Below are 25039 nucleotides of genomic sequence, written 5' to 3' on the forward strand. Positions count from 1 at the left end.
CTTGTTCCTGGCGCTGTGCCCATGATTGTTGCGGCATCTCAGCAGCTCGCTGCAACACCATGTAATGAGTGTGTTGTTGGCGTTGATGATCTGCCTGCTCCAGGGTTTCGACAGCTCTCAAGTTGGCCTGGAACTGAAGTTGTCCTTTGCACCGTGCCTGTAATTGTTGTGGCATCTCAGCAGCTCGCTGCAACGGCATATTATGAATGTGTTCTTGGCATCGATGATTCCCCTCAGCTCGGCTTGAGGAGAACTCTGTTGACTTCTGGTTACCTTCATAGCTCTTGTTGTTTGTGAAAAAATAAGATTTTCTTTTTCCAGGCATGTTGAAAATTGGCAAACTGCTAATTTGGATTGAAGGTGTTTGCCCATGTCAGTTTGTCTGCAGTGCCTGGACCAGATCAGATAATATGAAAATGTGTGAACACTGAGGGTTAGTGTGTGTTTACACAGAGAGATAACAGCCCTGGCTTTCTCAGAAGCAGAGATAGGAGCAGTGTAATATAGTATCTGAACATAAATTCATAACAGTCAGGAAGCCATGTCATTTACCAGGATAAAAAGTAGCCTATATTTTATACTATCTATGTGCCGAGTTTCATTCAAATGCATTCAGCCGTTTTTGCATGATTGAGGAACAAACATACAAACATACAAACATAAAAACTTTCACATTTATAATATTAGTAGGATTGGGAGACCTGATGCAGATTTTGCATCAAGTCCAGGAGCTTCATGTTACGCCTCCACATTTACAGTATGTAGAAGTGAATACTCCTTAATAACTCTATAGGGCTAAATTAAACTTGGTGAGTAGTCTGGGTGGCTACGGGGCCCCAGTACCTTGGGCCTGAATGCTGAATTATCATCTTCTTCAAACCAAAAGTTCTAAAATGAGAGAAATAGGGGGTGTTTCTATTTATATACTATATATATAAACTCAAAATCTGTAGTAGTTCGCTCTATACACATCCACAGTTCTCGCCCGATTTGGCTGAAATTTGGCATGCCCCCCTCCACCCACAGGAGCAGAATACTGCGCACGTTACATCTCACTAGCGTCCCCCCGTCATGAGATTGGGGCCCCTAAATTTAGGCCCTATGCATATAATGGGGAAAGTGAAAGTGAAAGCGCTGAGGGGAAAACAACAGTTGTGACTGACAGAGACGGATTATAGTGATGGCGCCAAAGAGTCGCTGATAAAGGGGCCGCACTACCACACACAACACACAAACATTTCACAAACACCATATAAACATCACACGGACAGCACACATGCACCAACCCACAAGCACGACACCACACAAATGGCACACCACACCACACAATCACCAGACTACTCTAGACACACAAACACCACCCCATAAATACCACAACACCACCCCATAAATACCACACACATGCACGGACCACACATGCACGCAAACACACTCAGATGGATACACGCTACACACACGGACGAACAGAGTACATGCTTACTCACACACAACTACCGCACGCATGGACACTTGCTCTGTGCATGCAGAAACACATGTATCACATGCGCACATACACGCATACATATACACGGACCACACACGTGCATGCACACATGCATACATACACATGGATCACACGCGCTCACACATACACGCATATATATACACGGACCATACACACGTGCATGCACACACGCATACATACACATGGATCACACATATGTACACGCATGCATACACTGACAAAACATGTCTGGTATCCTTAGTAGCTGCTTGCACACTATAGTATTTTTCACGGGCTTCCAGGCTATGGATTTGGCAGTTCCATAGACTTCTTTGTGCACAAAGCTGTGAATTTTGCAGGCTCCATAGAAGTCTATGGAGATGTAGTGCCAGGGCCAGAGATTGTAGTGTTACTGTAGTGTGCAAGCAGCCTTACTGAGCTGCAATATTGGTGAAAACTGCCTCATAGTAAGATTGTCATTATTGCTTACTACACAAGGAGCTTTCAACACTGAAGTACTACAATATATAGTTGTTTAACTGTAAACCAATTTTACTCTTTTGTCCATGAACTACTTATAAATTACACTGGAGGGAGGGGGAAGGGTTGCAGTATGTTGTTAATTAAGTGTAAATCAGTGGCATAACCAGGAATGATGGGCCCCATGGCAAACTTTTGACTTGGTCCCCCCCCCCCTACTCTGAGGACCCCAACAAACCTGCCCACGCACATTACTGCACACAGTATTATACCCCATAGTGGCCCTGCACAAAGTATTATACCCCATAGTGGGCCCTGCACAAAGTATTATACCTCATAGTAGCCCCTTCACCCAGCATTATGCCCCACTGTGGACACCCATGAACAATTCTTATACTCTGGGGGCTTTTCAGAATCCAGAGCATAATAATTGGAGACCCAGGAAGGATACAAACATAAACAAACACTGTTACTTACCTATCACTGGTGTTGCTGTACTTCCCACTTCAATGACATCTGGGACATCACGTGACCCGGGGACCTGCATTGCATTGCAAAGAACGCAGGTCCTGGTCAATTGAAGTTAGGGACATCACACAAGTAGGCACGAAGCCTGCCCGGAGAAATAAGTAACACAGTTTTTTATGTTCTCTTACCTCTCCTGGGCCTCCGGTCATTATACTCGGGGGTCTTTTCAGACCCTTAAGTATAATAATACTGTTTGTGGGACCCGCGGTGTCACTTACTGATCCCGGCCGCTGCCAGGATCGGTACATAAATAGGGCCTGTTACCGTCTGGAGTAACTCCAGCCAGTAATGACCTATTTAAAGAAAAAATTAACGCAGCGGTAGCGGCTGTCGCCGGGCCCCCTAAATTAGTAAAATATCAAAATAATAAAAATTTTAAGTAGAAAAAAAGATTTACTGTAGCACTCTCAAAATGTCAATTTCATTGTGATACTGAAAATGTTACTTTAGCTAGCATAACCAATAATTTAACATATTTTCCACGAGCGAAGCCGCGGGTATTCTACTAGTTATTTTATAAATTTTGGCTTGATGAACAAAAAGCAACTGAAAAAGTCTGTTCTTTACGCCATATTACTATACACCACAACTGTGGGTACCTATATTTAACTTTTTTTTCTGTAATATTACATTACCTGCAGCTTGCTTTGTTGATGGAAAAAGATTCCCAACTATTCCAGCACCTGGACCTTATTTGTACAGCCCTTTTAAGTCTAATAACTATTTTTTTTTCTATTTTTTAATGTGTTATTCCTCAAGCGTTTTAGGGAAGAAGAACACTATTAAATGTCTCAATTAAATACCTAACCTTTAGCTAATATATTTTCAAACACAAACTTAAATTAGCTTATGTAAATTTGCATGCCATTTCAAAGTTGAGATAATCCACATGGGGAAAGAAGTGCAGAAAGCACTGCAGTCATAAACTGGCAGACTATAATATGTATTAGGCAATGTTTTCTCTATGCAGCACGGTTTTAAGGAAAACTTTAGCATTTCTCAAAAGCCTCATGTAAACCCAAGGCTACAAAACTTTACAAGGTTGTTGATAAGATGTTTTTGCTGTTGAAGTTGCTGTCACGAAAATGTATTTATTTAATTAATTCTAAAATACTTTAATAATATCACTATTTCTTAGCCAAGGCTGCAAATTAAAGCTATGCAATGCCCATTGCTCATAGCATCTTTAAACTTGGGCCCCATGTGGCGTAAACTCCGCTGTTTCGCCAAGGCGAGATGTTGTGGAAAAAAAATGTGGCGTTTGACCGTCACTGCAAAGTGATGAATCCCACCCACACATTGTGGAAAAATATGCACAATGGACATGATGTGATGTCCAAAAACCACCGCAAAACTGCACCAGAAATCTAATGCAGCAAAATCTGCCCTCCAAAAGCCAAATAGCGCTCTATGCATTCCAAGCCTCGCCATGTACCCATACAACAGATTATGACAATATATGAGGTTTTGTCATGTTTAGGAGAAATTGTGTAACAAACTTTGGGGAGCTTTTTCTCCTTTATCTTTTTGTGAAAATAAAAAAAAATTGGGCTAATTTGATGGTTTATTGGAAAAAAAAGTAATTTTTAATTTTTACTTCCCAATGTTAATAAAATCTGTGAAACAGCTGGGGATTTCCATTGTATTGGTATTCTAGGGACTCTGCAAATGCAACATGGCACCCAAAAACTATTCCAGCAAAATCTGTCCTCCAAAACCCAAATAAACCTCTTTCCATTCCAAGCCCTACCATTTATCTGTACAGCAAATTACAACCACATATGGGGTATTGCCGTGATCAGGAGCAATTGTTTAATTGTGAAAATAAATACTTTGGGGATAAAGTAACATTTTAGTCATTTTTCATTTACCTGTCCCAATGTTAATAAACTCTGTGAAAAGGGTGTTCGGTCAAAATGCTCACTATACCCCTTGATAAATTCTGAGAGGGGTGTAGTTTCTAAAATGTGGTCACTTTTGGGTGCTTTCCTTGGTACTCTAGGGGTTCTGCAAATTATGTTTTTCAAATGCCCAGTGTCGCTCCTTCCCTTGTGTGTGCTGCCATGTGCCCAAACTTCAGTTTACACCCACATGTGGGTTATTTCTGTGCTCAGTAGAAATTGTATATCAAACTGTAAGATGCATTTTCTCCTTTAATCTTATTGAAAAAAAAAAGAAATGTTTAAATTTCTCCTCCTTATTGTTTTAATTTCCGTGAAATGCTTAAAGGAGTAACAAACTTCCTAAATGCTGTTTTGAATTATTTGAGGGGTGTAGTTTTGAAAATGGTGTGATTCATGGAGTTTTTAATAGTTAGGCTTTTATAATCCCCTTCAGAATTGAAGTTGTCCCTAAAAAATTAGTTTAGGAAATTTTCTTGTAAATCTGGAAAATCGCTGTTTGGGTAGGTTCACATATGTCAGTTGCATCAGTTTTTTGTTCTTTAGTTATTACAACTCATGCCAAAACTAATTTAAAAATGCATCAGTTGTCATCAGGCTTTTTCACAAATTTCTACTCCAAAACCATTAATTGTCATAAGTTGGTGTCAATTGGTATCAGCATTTACCATCAGTTTTTACCATAAGAGTGGTGTATGCCTTGTACATGGGGTACAAGAGGGATACATGGGGTTGTAGGCTGTGTTTGAGCAAGAGGGGCGAATGGGAAGCTGCAGGCTGTGTGCGAGCAAGAGGGGTACATAGGTATGCAGCCTATGTGTGAGCAAGAAGGGTACATGATTGTGCAGAATGTGTGAGCAAGAGGGTGATGTGGAAGTACAATCTATATGCGAACAAGAGGGTGATGTAAGCATGCAGGGTGTGTGTGAGCAAGAGGGTGACGTAGGGATGGAAGGTGTGTGAGCAAGAGGAGTACGTGGATGTGTAGGCTGTATGTGAACAAGAGGGTGACGTCGGGGTGCAAGGTGTGTGTGAGCAAGAGGGAGAATGGTGGTGCAAGCTGTGCACAAGCAGGAGGGGTATGGGGGTGCAGGCTGTGCGCAAGCAGGAGGGGCAAATGGCGGTGCAGTCTGTGTGCAAGCAGGAGGGGGGAATGGGAGTGCAGGCTGTGTGCAAGCAAGAGGGGGAATGTGGGTGCAGTCTGTGTGCAAGTAAGAGGGGGGAATGGGGGTGCAGGCTGTGTGTGAGCAAGAGGGGGGAATGGGGTGTAAGCTGTGTGCAAGTAAGAGGGGGGATGGGGGTTCAGGCTGTGTGCTCACACACAGCCTGAACCACCCATCCCCCCTTCTTTCGCACACCCAGCCTGCACCTCACATCACCCTCTTGCTCACACAGTATAGTAAAGTATACTCTTTGCGCATTTTCCCAATTGTATGATTATGGGGTCAGGTGCATGTGTCAATATTTGGACATGCTTTTAATAATTTAGTATAACATATTTTAACATTTGCTATGTCACAGCTTGTAACCGTTCTAGCTATCCTTTTAATCTTGCTTTAGGAATTTAATATAACTCTTGACAAATACTGACTTTTGAAATATAAAGGTTCATTTAAATAAACCCTTGCTTTTTTATGAAGCAACCACAAATATTTTATTGTAGACCATTAGAAATGTGCTCTAATGGAAAATATTATGTACTAGTCATTCATCATTTACAAGTGAATTCTAATGGAGTGCAACTCTGACAACAAACATGCCTCATAAATTATGAAATTTTATGAATGGATGTCATTGTGATTGTTATATATGATATTTTATTTTAGTGTAACAAATGAGGGGCTTTATCTGTTAATCAGATAATTATTATCTCATTAAAAGAAATAGTTCTATGTGTATGCTAATACAATAAATACACTTTAAATACTATAAATATACTTTAAATACTGTTTTTGCTCTCCTTGGTATACATACAGTATATTTTTTTACTACACATATAGCATATACTTATTTTTTAATATGCAAAAAAATGTCATAAGTATTCTAGGCAAGTGTTATATTTATAAGTGAATATACATTATTTAAGGTTTTTTTCTTCGCTCACACAATAAACAATGTGATGCAGCCTGCTAATCAGAAAACAAATCTCCATTATTTAAGAGGTATTTTTGCTTTTTTTAAGCATTGAATAAATAGTGTGAAACAGCCTGATAATATGAAAAAAAAAATCATTGTTATTTCAGGATTTTTTTCAGCAGGTCCATCACATTATTCTATGTACTGCCATTAATGTTGCCACAGCTACCACCGCTGCCACCACTCAAACCAACATGTCGTGTGCACTAGTCCACCATTTCATTACATGCCACACTACAAATCATGTTGCCACACTACCAGCACTGTCACCACTCAACCAGCAGTGTCCAGCAGCCTGGTCCATCATATCATTTCATACCATACTTCTACTCATGTTGCTAAAGTTATCAACACGCAAACAGACCTGTCATGTGGACTGGTCCATCACATTCCACTATGCCACAGTGTTGGCATAAAATAAAAACTTGATTTCACATCAGGTCCCATAAAGTGACAATTTTGAAAGTCCATTTCTTCACATTCTTCAACTAGGCACACAGCCACAGATTTGTCTCCCAAATAAAAACAAGTCTGTAGCATTTGGCATCAAAACTGGTTAATTTTCAATAAACCCATTGCTTTTTTAAATGTAACTGCCGTGTGTGTCTAAAAAACTCACAAGCAAGTACCTCCTCCCAAAAAAGGACTTTTTGGAGCATTTTAAATGATAAAATGAGTAAAAATTTGTGGCAGCGAAGTATATCATGTGAGAAGGAGACAGGCAGAGTGCTGGAGTCCTATACATCAGCCCTATGACCTATGTGTGGTTCAGGGTGGGTCTTGAGTAGTCCTCAGCCCAGGTATAGGTCCTAGGCTCGTTACTGGGCCATAAAAGGCTGCAAAGCCTGAACTTCAGGGCAGATCCTGGGAGCGAGAGAAGGTGCATGGGTCTGTCCTGACACACCAAGAGTCTAGTGAGACTATATTGCACCATTTTTGTTTACTAGTGTGGTTGGTGGTAAGCCCCATGTACAGTTAGTACTTTTTTGTTTAGTTAGTGCTCAGACAAGCAGGGTTTTGGTCTGACATTCTTTTGAAGTTTTTTGAGCATGGATTACTGTGCAAACATGAGGTCTCTCTCTGCTGCTTTAGAGCTACCATGTGACCTCAGATTCATCAGAGTTCCACTCTCTTGTTCTTCTGCCCTAGTTCTTTTGTGATAATGCTTCATCTACCTCTAGTATAATCTACTAGAGGACCGTATTGATCTATTGGTCTCCTGGTAAGATTGTTCCCTTTGGGAAGTTGTCATTCCTTTTTTTACTGTATAGTAGGGTTTCCCTATACCAACATATGGAGGGCATGTGTACCATACCGACAACATTTTAGGGTTTAGACAGAATCCCCCCTTAATACACTGTAGGTTACTCTACTTGAGAATTGGATGTTTCATCATTTTATACATGGTGAATGGAATAAGATATACTGTATATCTTATTAGTACTTCTTTTAGTGTTTTAAGTTTTACTACTATGCAAAGCAAATTATAGTTTTATTGTTCAAATCCTTAAGGATCGGTAATACTCAAAATGTGCGACAAAATGTGATGTTTTTATTTTTTGCTTATTATTTATTAAAGAGGACCTTTCATGGTTTGGGGCACAGGCAGTTCTATATACTGCCCGCTCACACTGTACAGCGGGATAGGCACTGCTGTGAAGAAGGACGTACCTGACAGACTGTCAGGAACGCCCTTCTGACCATAGAAGAGCTACGGTACCAGGTCCGAAAGCTCTTTACCCGGGGCACAGATCAGGAATGCCGACAGTGCGCTGAATTCAGCGCACTGTCGGCTTTCCAGCAATATATAGAACTTCCTGTGCCCAAACCATGAAAGGTCCTCTTTATAATATTTTGGGATGGAATAATGAATGTGTTAATATGCGATATTTCAGTCTTTTTTATATATTCATTTCATTTTTTTACATTATTTTTTGTGCCATTTGGGTACTTTCACATTCGGTCTTCTGATATCTATTATAATGCAATATCTTACCTGTGTAGTAATGCATTATACTACCTGTTATTTTCTGACAGGCATTATATCAAACCATTTATTTGGCACAGCCTAATAGGATTATGTATAGGCAACTCTGGGGGCCTTCAGTAGGCTCTCAGCTGTTATGTAAAGGAATCAGACCCCAGAGATGTCTCCAGGAGGGAGCCCTCCTCCATAGCCCCCATAGCCCCATAGATGCCACATTTTCAGAAAAAAATGATGTAATAAAAAAAAAGCTAAATCAATAACCTTAACTCTGAAAGGTCCATTAGGACATAATTGGGCTCTGACACATAATATAATGTACTGTTGATTGCAAAGGTACAGAAGCCAATTATGTACTATTGGCAGCAGGGGCCAGCAGTAATGTACAGTACGGATGGCATTTAACTGCTATTGGAAATATCTCCAATACCAGGAATTTATTCCTGTAAATGTAACATTCAGATATGGCCCTAGAATCTAAGGAAATTTTGATATAAGTAGTGGGCTTAAAGAATTTTAACTGATGGATGTTAAATAGAACTTGTGAGTTTCCCTTACATATATTTTTAGTAAATACCTACATTCCCAAATGAACATTGACAGTCTCTTTTCTTAGAATTCTGCAATATGTTGTTGCTTGATTACTCTTCCTGAAATAAATTTTACCATTCCCAATGTATATGTGTATATGTGTGTATATATATATATATATGTATATATATATATATATATATATATATATATATATATATATATATATATATATATACACTCTGCATAAGCAATGCCGCCCCTGCTACCTCTTGTGTCACCCCCTCTACCTAATAGATTGTAAGCTCTTGTGAGCAGGGCCCTCACTCCTATTGTGTGAAATGACTTTCTTTGTAATGCATCTTTCTATCTGTATTTGAACCCTACAAATTGTACATCGCTGCGGAATATGTTGGCGCTATATAAATAAAATCTATTATTATAATTATTATTATTATTATATGTATATTACATATCAGAGAGGATAGGCAGAAGAACAACACAAAGACTACGAAGATAAGGTGCTTTAGAATTGTGATGTCACCCACTAGAATGCTGTTTCCTTATCTTTTCAGATTCAGGCTAGGGTTGAGCGATCGTGTTCGGAAAAGATCGGATGCCGATCGGCGATCGAGAAAATTTCACGATCGCCATCGGAATTCCGAACACGATCTTTTTATGTGGGATCGAGATCGGTGATTTTTCAGACAATGCATTGCTTAGCCTTCACACTGAGTATACGATGTATATTCAGTGTGAAGGCTCCGCTGCAGTTCCATAGGAATGAATGGAAGCAGCCGACACACAGCCTTAACCCCCTGCGTGCCAGCTGCCTACATTCATTCGAATGGAAGGCTAAACTAAATCTCTAGCAGCTACTTACCTCTAGAGATGGCTGCTACAGTGCCCTCCTTCTTCTTGCCTCGCTTGTGGCTTAGTGTGGGCGGGTACAGGGCGGAGAGACGTGACGTCTCCCCTCCCAGTACCCGCCCACACTCTCCTAACCCGCCCACACTCTCCTAACCTGGCAGGGAGGGGGCAGCGAAGAGAGAAGAGCAGCGTGGAGCAGCAGCAAGGCGAAGAATGAAGGCACAGGGCACGGGACCAGCCATCTCTGGAGGTAAGTGGACACCAGGGGGTAGGATTGCTTTTAAAATCTGATCTCCGATTAATAAAAAAATCCCATTGACTTACATTGGGATCGAGATTGGGTTTGAATGAAAAATGATCGGAAATCGGACTTTAAAATCGATCCTGAAAAGTCAAGATTGGCTCAACCCTAATTCAGGCCACCCTTGTACAAATACAAATTCCTCCTGATACCCCTACCAGCAGATAATGTTGCATGAAAGCAAGCAGTGATCTTCCCAACCCGAGTGTTGTGAACCCTGATGTATGTCTAAGGCACCCCTAGGTGGGTGTCGGGGTCCCTCAATTGGAATCACTACAATACAATAACATAAGTTTTGGTGTAATCAGGGGTAAGGTTCATGCCAAAATCACCAAAATATCTTTTGTCTCTGTGTAATGTAAATTTACAGTAAGTACACAGAATCAGTTAACTCTTGCCTTGTGTGCTTCATCTACATCTGTGGGACATCTCGTGAATGAAGCCCGTACCACTGCTTGAGAGACAATTACTCAGTCATTTCCCAACTCATAAATTTAATTTCAGCATACTCATAAAATATCTCCTTATGTTAGTGATATTTTTATATGCATAATGACTGACAAATAATAAAGACTGTGAACTTATCAGTAGAGATGAGCGAGTAGTATTCGATTGAGTAGGTAGTCGATCGAATACTACGGTATTCGAAATACTCGTACTCGATTTACTGTTCGCTCATCTCTACTTATCAGGTATATTTTTTTATAAATACTAGAGATGAGCGAACAGTAAAATGTTCGAGGTTCGATATTCGTTTCGAGCAGCCCCTCAATATTTGACTACTCGAATCGAATATCGAACCCTATTGTACTCTATGGGGGGAAAATGCTCGTTTCAGGGGTAGGCAACGTTCGATCAAATTATACTTACCAAGTCCACAAGTGAGGGTCGGGCTGGATCCTCCGAGAAGTCTTCTCCTTGCAGCGTCCCCACGGCATCTTCCGGCTCTGGATTCACTCTGCCAGGCATCGGGCCTGGGCAGAGCCGATTGCGCATTCCCGTACTACAAGCGGACATGCGCGGTCAGCTCTGCCCAGGCCTGATGCCTGGCAGAGTGAATTCAGAGCCGAAGACGCCGCAGGGAAGCTGCACAGAGAAGACTTCTAAAGGTAGGAGAAGAACCAGCGTAGATTGGCCGACTGTATAGCATTTGGCCAATCAATGCTGGTTCTGCATCGAACTTTTACATTTAAACAGCGAGTGGTACTCAATCGAGTACGAGTATTTCGAATACTGTAGTATTCGATCGAATACCTACTCGATCGAGTACTACTCGCTCATCTCTAATAAATACCTCTTCAGACTTTTTTTTAGGATTATTGCTCAGAAGAATTGAGAGATTGAATCACAAGATGGTAATTTTTTCTACAATTATATTATATGTTAAAAGTCAGTTTATTTGATACATATTTGAATGGTGCCCAAACCATGAAAAACAGTCCAATTACTCAATAATATAAAATACAGTCATGTCATTTGATAAAAGTTATATTTTATTGTTTTGCTATGTAACATAATTTGGGGAATGTTCCATGCAATAGCAAATAACATTTGGCTTTGTAATATTTTAACTAGAAAAAAAAATATGTTCTTCACTTGATTGATAAGGATAAGATTTTTTTTTGTTGACAGATGGTTATCCAAAAGAAGAAATGGTTTATCGATGGAGGAAAAACTCAGTCGAAGCAGCAAATCAGAAATCATGGAGGCTTTATCAGTTTGATTTTATGGGCCTTAGGAATACTACTGAAATTGTGCAAACATCAGCAGGTAAGAAACAATTTAATATGACTTGAATCACACTTATTTTTAGATCCTTTGTTTAATCTAATTTCCATATTGAGGCCCCACATTAGTGAAAAGTTGCTTTTTGTGGTCTTAAAGAGGTTTTCCAGGCAAAAAAATATTTTATAAAAAAAAGGACTGTTAGTGCTATTAATGGGTTAATAAGTGTGCCCAAATAACTTTGGCAATGTTTTCAGTGAGTTCTGTGTTTCTTTGGAAGCTCCTGGTGTCCTCTGCATTTGTTTACATGGTATAACTGTGTAGCTTCAACACTAGCTCCCTCTCATGGAGCTGCAATACAGTATAAGAAAAGCATCTTTGGAAAGTGTTGAAGTGGTCGCACAAAGCATTGTCATTACTTTAATACAGTTTTTCCTTGTTGACAGTTTCCCTTCAACTTGTTCCCACCACAGGCATGTTTCCATTTTCATTTTTGACTCTCTGCTTTCCAAAAGCCATAACTTGCTTAATTTTTTATGTGACAAATTTTACTTCACAGTGGTAACATTTAAAATTATGTACAATGCACTACGAAGCTGGAAGAAAATTCAGAATGGGGTGGAATTAGAGAAAAAGTGTGTCTCAGTGGCTTCGTTTAAACAGAGTTCATTGTGCTGCTGAAATTACATGTCACCTGTATTCTAGGAGTTGATGTGATCACAGCTATATCAAATTTATGTATTTCTTTTATGTTTATAGCCTTAAAAAATTAGGGGTTAAAGAGGACCTTTCACATCCTGGGGCACATGCAGTGTAATATACTGCTAGAATGCCGACAGTGTGCTGAATTCAGCGCACTATCAGCTTTCCTGTTCGGTGTATCTTACTTACATCATATAGTCCATACAAATGAAATGCCCAAAATTTCACCAGCATGTATACAGAGTGGGAAATCTAAGTAGTAACAAATCCAAATCTTACACACCACTTACAGTGTGAGAAAGCTAGGTCTCCCTCAGAGGTCATGGGTCTTCCAGCAGGACAATGACCCAAAGCACACTTCAAAAAGCACTAGAAAATGGTTTGAGAGAAAGCACTGGAGACTTCTAAAGTGGCCAGCAATGAGTCCAGACCTGAATCCCATAGAACACGTGTGGAGAGATCTCAAAATGGCAGTTTGGAGAAGGCCCCTTTCACATCTCAGGGACCTGGAGCAGTTTGCCAAAGAAGAATGGTCTAAAATTCCAGCAGAGCATTGTAAGAAACTCATTGTTGGTTACCGGAAGCGGTTGTTTACGGTTATTTTGTCTAAAGGTTGTGCTACCAAGTATTAGGCTGAGGGTGCCAATACTTTTGTCCGGACCATTTTTGGAGTTTTGTGTAAAATGATTAATGATTCGACTTTTTTTTTTTTCATTCTCTTTTGTGTTTTTTCATTGCAAGCAAAATAAATGAAGATATTAATACCAGAGAGTTTGTGCTTGCAATCATTTTCTGGAAGAACAAGAGTATTATCTGACAGAATTGCAGGGGTGCCAATACTTTTGGCCAACACTAACTTAGATAATGTGTCTTTTCATGTTTATAAATTTGTGTTATATTCTCATAGTTATTAAAGTTGACGTTGTATATTAACTAGAGATGAGCAAACAGCGAAATGTTCGAAGTTCGAAATTCGCTTCAAGTAGCTGCTCAATACTCGACTGTTCAATCGAATAGCGAACCCCATTATAGTCTATGGGGAAAAAATACTTGTTAAGGGGGAAACCACTATTCGACTCAGGAGAGTCACCAAGTCCACTATGACACCCCAGGAAATGATGCCAACACCCTGGAATGCAACTGGGACAGCAAGGGAAGCATGCCTGGAAGCATCTAACATGCCCAAGTCACAGTATTACGTCGGGATCCTTGTCAGCTTGCGATATGCGCAAGCTTTTTCCCATAGGAATGCATTGACCAGCGTTGATTGGCCCAATGCCATACAGTGTACAGCATTCAGCCAATCAACGCTGATTTTGCCGGAGGCTCGTCTGTGAGGAGGCAGAGTTTAAGATCGGTCCACAGCAGCCTCCATTCTGTGACTGCAGCTCTGGATGTGACTTGAGTATAAGTGATGATGTAAGAGCAGAATAGTGACTGAAGCTCTAGAGGTGACTGGAGTATAAGACATGATGTAACAGCAGAATAGTGAGTGTAGCTCTGGAGGTGACAGGAGTATAAGACATGATGTACAACAGAATAGTGACTGCATATATACTCCAGTCACATCCAGAGCTGCAGTCACTATTCTGCTCTAACATCATCACTTATACTCCAGTCACATCCAGAGCTGCAGTCACTATTCTGCTCTTACATCATCACTTATACTCAAGTCACATCCAGAGCTGCAGTCACTATTCTGCTGTTACATTATGTCTTATACTCCAGTCACCTCCAGAGCTGCAGTCACTATTCTGCTGTTACATTATGTCTTATACTCCAATCACATCTATGTTGCAGTTACTATTCTGCTGTACATCGTTTCTTATACTCCAGTCACATCTAGAGCTGCAGTCACTATTCTGCTGTACATCATGTCTTATACTCCAGTCACATCTAGAGCTGCAGTCACTATTATGCTCTTATATCATCATTTATACTCCAGTCACATCTAGAGCTGCAGTCACTATTCTGCTGTACATCATGCCTTATACTCCAGTCACATCTAGAGCTGGAGTCACTATTATGCTGTACATCATGTCTTATACTCCAGTCACATCTAGAGCTGCAGTCACTATTATGCTCTTATATCATCACTTATACTCCAGTCACATCTAGAGCTGAAGTCACTATTCTGCTGTGCATCATGTATTATACTCCAGTCACCTCTAGATTTGCAGTCACTATTCTGCTGTTACATCATGTCTTATACTCCAGTCACAGCCAGTTCTGCTACATCTGAGATGTAGCAGGATTCAGCACACAGCTCTGCTGCATCTCATATGTAGCAGCAGTGGTGTAACTACTGCAGAGGCAGCGGAGGCAGATGCCACAGGGCCCAGGCCATTAGGGGGCCCGGTGACAGCTGCTACCGCTGCGTTTTTTTGTTTGTTTTTTTCAATTTTTCAATAGGCCATTTAATAGGCCTATTTACTTGCAGATCCTGGCTGGGCCGGGATCAGTAAGTGACACCGCGGGCCCCACAAAGACTATCATTATACTCGGGGGTCTTTGCAGACCCCCGAGTATAATGATCGGCGGACCAGGAGAGCTAAGGGAACGTAACAAACACTGTTACTTACCTCTCCATGATCCTGCCAGGCCTCCTTCCTAGTTGTCTGACGTCTCTGACGTCACATGGACCTGGCCTGCTTCCCGGGTCATGTGACGTCCGACGTCATAGAAGAAGGACGGCAGCGGAGAAGACAGCATAGGAGCTGGGGGATAGGTAAGACACAGTAATGTTTTATGTGTTTATTCCCCCGGGTCTCCGATTATTATACTCTGGGGTCTGAAAAGACCCCAGAGTATAATAATTGTTTATGGGTGTCCACAGTGGGACATAATAGTGTGAGCAGGGGACACTATGGGGGATAATACTGTATGCAGAGGCGACTAAGGGACATAATACTGTGTGCAGGGGACACTATGGGGGATAATATTGTGTGCAGGGGACACTATAGGGGATAATATTGTGTGCAGGGACCACTAAGAGTATAATACTGTGTTCAGGGGCCACTAAGGGACAAAATACTGTGTGCAGGGGCTACTAAGGGACATAATAGAGTGCAGAGGAGGGGGTCAGTCGAGGTCTTCAGCATCAGTGTAGGTTGGGGGGGGGCCATGTCAAAAGTTCGCCACGGGGCCCCGCCATTCCTAGTTACGCCACTGTGTAGCAGGGTTCAGCACACACTCAGCTCTGCTGCATTTGAGGGTGTAGCAGAGCACAGCGTGCGCTCAACGCTGCTACATCTGAGATTGGACTAGAACGGAGACTGCTGTGGACTGATCTTAGACTCCGCCTCCTCCATCAGAACCAGCATTGGTTGGCCGACTGCTGTACTCTGTATGGCATTCGGCCAATCAATGCTGGTCAATGGATTCCTATGGGAAAAAGTCAGCTCTCGCATATCGCAAGCTGACAGGAATCCCGACGAGATGGAGCCCCAAAGAGCTGTGTGAGTAACATTCCCATCTAAATAAAGGTAATCCCTAGCTAACCCAGCCAGTACATCTATCCCTGTCTCACAGTCACATAGTTCAAAGTCTCATATGACCCAGATATTAAATCCACTATTCGTATAAATTGGAGGTCACCTGATTTAGCCAGCCAATTACTTTTTCTGATTTTTTTTTTTTTATGCCTCCGTTGTCATAGTTCCTGTCGCACCTCCCCTGCGCAGTTATTGGTGCAAAAAAGCGCCAGGGAAGGTGGGAGGGGAATCTAATTTTTAGTGAGTTTATCACATGGTGTTCGACTGGAATCGAACATCTCAAACAGCCTGATATCTGATCAAACATGTACTCCGTCGAACGCTGTTCGCTCATCTCTAATATTAACATCTATGTGAGTTGCAAGTGATTGTCCTTTTTTTCCGTACCATCCTAGCTATATACTTACAGTATTGTGCTATTAAAGGAATTGTAAAGCAGGGATGATCAGATTGTAATGATTTACAATATACTTTGTCTTCCTTTTCTCAAAATTCACAAACTCAAATTTAAAGAGAAACAACCTAAGGTACACACACACACACACACACACACACACACACACATATATATATATATATATATATATATATATATACAGTCCTATGAAAAAGTTTGGGCACCCCTATTAATCTTAATCATTTTTAGTTCTAAATATTTTGGTGTTTGCAGCAGCCATTTCAGTTTGATATATCTAATAACTGATGGACACAGTAATATTTCAGGATTGAAATGAGGTTTATTGTATTAACAGAAAATGTGCAATATGCATTAAACCAAAATTTGACCGGTGCAAAAGTATGGGCACCTCAACAGAAAAGTGACATTAATATTTAGTAGATCCTCCTTTTGCAAAGATAACATCCTCTAATCGCTTCCTGTAGCTGTAAGGGGCTTATGGAATAACTGTGTCATTTGTCTGATCTTCTGCTGCCATCTACTGCTGAAAGACTAAATTGCAGGGCAAATCTATTCACAAAAGAACCCCCCCTACAGCTCAGAGAAAGATGGTATGTTCCAGAGAGGAAAAGCGTGTGCATACAGGAAGCTGCAGGCAGGAGGGGGACACATGTCGTGCTAAGAGGACCTGCTGCAGGCTGCTTTGCCCATTAAGGACTTTCCTTTGCTGAACAAGGACCCTGAGAGACTTCACTATTCCTGCCTTGTGTGAGCTTGTAAACAGAGGTATGTTGGAGTGTGAGTAGAGTGAGGGGCCATACAGCTCGGTCAAGCATTAAAGCAGCTTTGTGTGCTGGAAGACAAAGCAGGCCCTGCCTGGAAGATAAAGCAGGCCCCTGCCTGGAAGATTAATAAGGTGCACCTTGTTACTGACTTACTTTAAGAGAGGCCTCTCCTAGCCAATGCATACAGGTTCTAACTAAAGACACTAGAGGGGTAACTACCACTATTTGTTGTGCGCACTGTCATATTGAAGTTATATGTTTTGCTTAGCTACTGTATACTTATTTCTTACCTTCTCTCCTGCTCTCATCCCCCTCCCCTCTTTTCTTTATTAAACTGTTATATATTGTTATTCCGTGGCTCTGTGCAGTTACTGCGTATATCATCACCTGCTCCCCATTACATAGCTTTTAATCAGTTCCTGGATCCTGGATGAAGGGATTTTGGACCATTCCTCTTTACAAAACAATTCAAGTTCAGTTAAGTTAGATGGTCGCCGAGCATGGACAGTCCGCTCTCAAATGATCTGAAAACAAAGATTGTTCAACATAGTTGTTCAGGGGAAAGATACAAAAAGTTGTCTCAGAGATTTAACCTGTCAGTTTCCACTGTGAGGAACATAGTAAGGAAATGGAAGACCACAGGGACAGTTCTTGTTAAGCCCAGAAGTGGCAGGCCAAGATAAATATCAGAAAAGCAGAGAAGAAGAATGGTGAGAACAGTCAAGGACAATCCACAGACCACCTCCAAAGAGCTGCAGCATCATCTTGCTGCAGATGGTGTCACTGTCAAAATTCACTAAATGTGTTGATTTATCTGTTATGTACCCAGCTTGAACATATGAACTTAGAGTAGGGGAGTAAATCCTACCCAAAAAGGGACAATAAAATATAACCTTTATTGGTAAAATTAAAACACCCAAAAGGAACAAACAAAACAAACAATTCCCCATTTAAAAAGAAAGGGGATTAGGCTAGGGAATATAGGTACTGTGTCTGTTTAAACACCTAGAAACCCCTGCTAATACAGGAAATCTAGACAAATAACTTCTTACATCGATTTCCTATTAGTCTTTTCCAAATGCTGCACTGCTCCACTAAAGGCTCCGTTTATAGCCTATCTATTCATGCTATTGCACACAGCACTAAACATTCGTCTGTGTACACACTTGGCTAGAGCAGAGATCGCTGTTATCTTTCATTGTTTGCTCTACTCCTTTTTGTAGCCTTTGTTAATTAGTAGCCTATCAATTCGTGCTAATGCACACAGCACTGGTCATTGGTCTGTGTACACACTTGGCTAGAGCAAAAATCGCTGTTATCTTTCATTATTTGCTCTCCTCCTCTTTGCAGCCTTTGTTAATTAGTAGCCTATCTATTCGTGCTAATGCACACAGCACTAGTCATTCGTCTGTGTACACACTTGGCTAGAGCAGAGATAGCTGTAATCTTTCATTAACAGCCACAGGATTTGTTAGCAGATAAATGAGTGAACCAGGTATTGTACCCTACCTAATCCCAATTGTAACACCTAGTCTGTCACCTGACGCGTCTCAATGTCCCCATTGCATGGGACACATCATCAGAGGTATATTTTCTAACATTTCTTTATAAAACTGGAGTGTCAATTGTCTGATAAATGTTAGCCCCCAGTCCCCGTCGGCATTGATGTCAGCCGCGCGGGTAAACCCAGGAGCTCGGTCTTTAAAGCCCTGGGACCACCCCCTCTTCAAGGCTCCACCCAATCAGGGAACTAGGACGTCTGGCTATAACTCCACCCAGACAATGTGTGATCCACAGTGCATGTGCCGACCGGCAGCCAATAGGAGGGGGCCAACCAGCCCACCCCTCCTAAGCCCCGCCTACTAAGACGAGCAGTGTAAACATACATAACGCAGCTATCGATCGCAGGTAAAGTGAACCACGATCTTATCCGGAGGTGATAGTGTAATCAGGAAACTTAGCAAGGGGGATTCAAGCACTCATCCACCGCAAAACATCAGGTTACATAACGATGGAAGTACTTAACCCCTAATTGACCATCACAAACATATCCACAGTAGACATAATGAATAAACAACATCAGGAATAATCCACTGTTACATATACCAGGGTACTGTATTGATGTGACCCTCCACCCTCTCAATAAGGGGCAAACCACACTCTCTACACCAGATTAGAGGCGTCCCTCTCCTAAATAAAGCACGCATACGAGATGTTGTCATTTAACCCTTTAGGTTTTACTGTCTCCAGGGTAAAGATCCACCTCGCTTCCTTCTGTAGGAGTCTATTATCAACATCTCCTCCCCTCGGAGAGGGAACCACCTTCTCAGTCCCCTGAAAAGAGAGATGTGTCACATCCCCCCCATGGTGTTCCAAAATGTGTCTAACAACTGTGGTGTCGTCCCTTCTGTCCACCCCCGTCACGTGCTCTCTCACTCTCCTGCGGAGTTCCCGAGTGGTTTTCCCCACATATTGTACTCCGCAGGAGCAAGTAATGAGGTAAACAACCCCTGCTGTTTTACAGTTTATGAATGACCTGTTCTGGAAATGGCGTCCACTAACTGTACTTTGAAAGCTCCTACTGCGGTTCAAAAACGGGCACGCGCTGCAGGAGCCACAACGGTATGTGCCCACGAGATCCCCAGCCTGTCTCTCCAACCAAGTGGAGGTCCCGGTTGGTGCCAGGTGGCTATGCACCAACTTGTCCCTGAAGTTCGTTCCCCGCCGGTACGTAATCAACGGTCGGGGGCTTAGATAGGGACCAATATCAGGGTCAACCAAAAGAATATCCCAGGCTGCTTGGATCACATTCCGTGCTTCGTGGTGTGCCTCATCAAATGTGCCGATAATACGCATTTGACCATCAGCTTTTTTCACTTTCCCTTTCAACAAGTCAGTCCGTGTTTGAGTGAGGGCATTTTGGTGGGCTTTTTTAAGGACCCCGTCAGGATACCCCCTACGTTTAAACCTCCCTCTTAAATCTGCAGCTGCCGTTTGATAGTCAGCCATTGTTGAGCAGTTTCTGCGAACCCGCAGAAACTGCCCCTTCGGAATCCCTCTTCTCAGTGCATGTGGATGCCAACTGTCCCATTCCAAAAGCGAATTCGTCGCTGTTGGTTTACGAAAAATGGAAGTTGACAGCTGGCCCGAGGGAGATTTCCTGATCTTGAGGTCCAGAAAGGTGATGGAGTCCTCATTTATCTCGGACGTAAAAAATAAACCCATGGAATTGATGTTAAGTACATCGACGAATTCAGAAAATGATGTTTTAGTACCTCCCCACAAAATCAGAATATCGTCGATAAAACGAATCCATAAAATAATATTGGATCCCCATTGTTCCATAGCGTCCGAGAAGACCACCTCCTTCTCCCACCAGCCCAAGTAGATGTTAGCGAACGTGGGGGCACACGGGCTCCCCATCGCCATGCCTTGCAGCTGGTGGAAGAAGAGGCGGTCAAACATAAAGGTGTTGCATGTGAGGACAAAGTTCAAAAGATCCAACACGAATGCATTATGTTGGGAAAAAAATGTACCCCTGGTCTTCAGGTACCCCTCCACAGCCCCACACCCCTGGTCATGGGGTATGGAGCTGTAGAGGGCCTCGACGTCCAAGGACGCCAAGAAAACATCCCCCGGGACCACCACGTCCTCCAACCTTCTCAGGACATCAGTCGTATCCTTAACGTAGGAAGGCAGGGTCGTGACAAAAGGACGAAGGACTTCATCAATGTACAAAGACACGTTTTGGGTCACACTGTTAATCCCTGCTACGATGGGACGTCCTTTTAAAGGCGATATGCCTTTATGGACCTTCGGCAGGGCATAGAAGGTAGGTCGTACAGGGTTTTTGGGTAGCATAAAGGAATATTCACTATCACTTATTAATCTTTTCTCCTTTGCGGAGTCTAATAATAATTTCAGTGACAAGATGTACTGATCAGTGGGGTCCGCTTTCAATATTTCATACCAAGAGGGGTTGTCTAGGATGGTCCGACACATCGACACATAAACCTCCCTATTCATAATTACGAGGTTCCCCCCCTTATCTGAAGGTTTTATGACGATCCCCTGATCCTTTTCCAAATCCTCCAGCAGGGTACGTTCTTCTCTAGTGAGGTTTGATTGACCACTAAAGTTTCTCCCATCAATACACTTTAATTTTTCCGTCACCACCCTGCAGAAAGTATCAATAGGTCCATCATCAGACAAGGGGGGAAAACGTTTCGATGGCAAATGTAGTTCAGTAAAGGGACCATCCCCTATTTCCTGTTGTCCCTCATCCCATAAACTTCCCAAAACTTCAAGACAAGGTAGGTCCTCTAACTGTATGCCAAGTTCTTCACACTTTCGTTTATCATTCATCGCAAAAAACTTTCGCCACTTCAGCTTTCTGCAGAATAAATTTAGGTCCTTGACCCAGTTAAATGCACAAAACCTAGGTGTGGGGACAAATGAAAGACCCCTTTTTAAAAGGGCTTCCTCCTCAGCTATCAGGACTCGATCTGACAAGTTTATTATCTGCATCTCGTCTTGTTTACACATATTTGAACGATTTACTTGCGGTTTTGTAAAAAATAGTCCGAGATCGGTGGATCTTGGGCTAAAAACCACCTCTATTACCTATTTTTCCTCCCTTATTCCGACCCTGTCGTGAACTGTTTACACTTGAATCAGGCTGAGTCTGTGAATTAAACCCCCTACCTCCCTGACGTTGTCTCCCCCTCCGACTACGGGACCTTGATTGTTCACCCTCAGAACCCTCACACTCAGAGGAGGATTGTTCGGTTTCCCGATCTTGCCTATTACCCTCCCTGAGAGTGTAATCAAAGATCCTGCCTTCCTTAAAGTCTTCCAGATCCCTTTTAAACTGGTAGTGTTTCCTCTCTTTAATACATACAATGAACCGTTCTACCGTCTGTTGAAGTTGACTTTCTCTCCTTTCAAAGTCACTATTACTTGCAAACTTCCTAACACTATCAATCTGTTCCTTTAAATCTTTAGATGTCTTTTCATATACAGTTTTTTCTTCCTCGAGCAAAAGGTTCATAAATCTCAAGGAGGAACCCACCGATTCCTTTTCCCACTTCTTGAGGAATGTCTGGGACCTGAGTCTCGGGGCCGGGAGTAGGTTCAGTCTTAGGCCCCTGGGTACAATACTATTCTAAATATAGTTTTCCAGAGTATGTATCTCCCAAAACGATCTTAAATTATCTTTGTACACCCGGGTCAAGTTCCTAAATGCCGCTGATATAGTTTGATTTTGCGTTTGTACAGGTAACTCCCCTTCCGAGAAAGCTTCCTTAGTGTCCACTAACCACCTCTCAACATTGACAGAACTGGACAAGAAACCTGCCATAGCCACTTTAACTCCTAAATAAGTCAAAATTCACTAAATGTGTCGATTTATCTGTTATGTACCCAGCTTGAACATATGAACTTAGAGTAGGGGAGTAAATCCTACCCAAAAAGGGACAATAAAATATAACCTTTATTGGTAAAATTAAAACACCCAAAAGGAACAAAAAAACAAACAAAACAAACAATTCCCCATTTAAAAAGAAAGGGGATTAGGCTAGGGAATATAGGTACTGTGTCTGTTTAAACACCTAGAAACCCCTGCTAATACAGGAAAACTAGACAAATAACTTCTTACATCGATTTCCTATTAGTCTTTTCCAAATGCTGCACTGCTCCACTAAAGGCTCCGTTTATAGCCTATCTATTCATGCTATTGCACACAGCACTGTGACCAGTGCTGTGTGCATTAGCACGAATTGATAGGCTACTAATTAACAAAGGCTACAAAAAGGAGTAGAGCAAACAATGAAAGATAACAGCGATCTCTGCTCTAGCCAAGTGTGTACACAGACGAATGTTTAGTGCTGTGTGCAATAGCATGAATAGATAGGCTATAAATGGAGCCTTTAAGTGGAGCAGTGCAGCATTTGGAAAAGACTAATAGGAAATCGATGTAAGAAGTTATTTGTCTAGATTTCCTGTATTAGCAGGGGTTTCTAGGTGCTTAAACAGACACAGTACCTATATTCCCTAGCCTAATCCCCTTTCTTTTTAAATGGGGAATTGTTTGTTTTGTTTGTTTTTTTGTTCCTTTTGGGTGTTTTAATTTTACCAATAAAGGTTATATTTTATTGTCCCTTTTTGGGTAGGATTTACTCCCCTACTCTAAGTTCAGATGGTGTCACTGTGCATCGGTCAACAATATAGCGCACTTTGCACAAGGAGAAGCTGTATGGGAGAGTGATGAGAAAGAAGCCGGTTCTGCAAGCACGCCACAAACAGAGTCACCTGAGGTACGCAAAAGCACATTTGGACAAGCCAGCTTCATTTTGGAAGAAGGTCCTGTGGACTGATGAAACAAGGATTGAGTTGTTTGGTCATACAAAAAATGACCATGTCATGCATGGCGTCCAAAAAAAACAGCATTCCAAGAAAAACACTTGCTAAAATTTGGTGGAGGTTCCATCATGCTTTGGGGCTGTTTGGCCAATGCCGGCACCGGGAATCTTGTTAAAGTTGAGGGTCGCATGGATTCCACTCAGTATCAGCAGATTCTTGAGAATAATGTTCAAGAATCAGTGACGAAGTTGAAGTTACGCCGGGGATGGATATTTCAGCAAGACAATGATCCAAAACACCGCTCCAAATCGACTCAGGCATTCATGCAGAGGAACAATTACAATGTTCTGGAATGGCCATCCCAGTCCCCAGACCTGAATATCATTGAACATCTATGGGATGATTTGAAGCGGGCTCGGCGACCATCATGCTCGGCGACCATCAAACTTAACTGAACTTGAATTGTTTTGTAAAGAGGAATGGTCCAGAATACCTTCATCCAGGATCCAGGAACTGATTAAAAGCTACAGGAAGCGACTAGAGGCTGTTATCTTTGCAAAAGGAGGATCTACTAAATATTAATGTCACTTTTCTGTTGAGGTGCCCATACTTTTGCACAGGTCAAATTTTGGTTTAATGCATATTGCACATTTTCTGTTAGTAAAATAAACCTCATTTCAATCCTGAAATATTACTGTGTCCATCAGATATTAGATATATCAAACTGAAATGGCTGTGGTAAACACCAAAATATTTAGAACTAAAAATGATTAAGATTAATAGGGGTGCCCAAACTTTTTCATAGGACTGTATATATATATATATATATATATATATATATATATATATATTTTGAGACAGATAGGTAAAATTTGGTAGGATGTCAGTATCAGGTCACTGATTGGTTGGTTTTAATGGTAAAATGTATATATTTTGTTATTTTTTATTTCATGGGATTGAATTGTGGAGGAATTCGGAATATTTTATATTGAATAGTGATTTTTAGGTCTGAAGAATACATAATTTTATTTCTTGTATAATATACCTTACAATTCACACGCTTGAGATTGATATATCTAAATTGATATGTAAATGGTAAACTCACGTACTAATATTTGCAATGATGCACACTTATCCTTTTCTGAAGTTTATAATGACTTCCAGAAGATGTGTTTCTTAAAATTCACACATCCAGTTTGACTTCAGACAAGGTTACCGACAGGTACTGGCAACCTTCCAAAAAAAAGACATCTTTCAGGACACATAGGGGAAAAAGAGGCAAAACATTTGCTCTTTCCAATTTGTCACACCATCATGACAGTTAATTCAGTTAGATCCAGGTGGTTAATAGGGGTTCTGCAT

General features: G+C 41.5%; 1 protein-coding gene across 3 annotated transcripts in view; it reads left to right on the forward strand.

Moving 5' to 3' along the window:
* Positions 1 to 25039, forward strand: part of GABRG3 (gamma-aminobutyric acid type A receptor subunit gamma3) — a 417910-nt gene that overhangs the window by 355256 nt on the left and 37615 nt on the right. For all 3 annotated transcript variants that reach the window (XM_075265197.1, XM_075265198.1, XM_075265199.1), the window contains exon 6: positions 11847 to 11984. In XM_075265197.1, the coding sequence (XP_075121298.1) occupies positions 11847 to 11984 (138 nt within the window). The remainder of the gene's footprint in view (positions 1 to 11846; positions 11985 to 25039) is intronic.

The sequence above is a fragment of the Leptodactylus fuscus genome, chromosome 2, assembly GCF_031893055.1.
Source record: "Leptodactylus fuscus isolate aLepFus1 chromosome 2, aLepFus1.hap2, whole genome shotgun sequence".
In the NCBI taxonomy this organism is placed as follows: Eukaryota; Metazoa; Chordata; class Amphibia; order Anura; family Leptodactylidae; genus Leptodactylus; species Leptodactylus fuscus.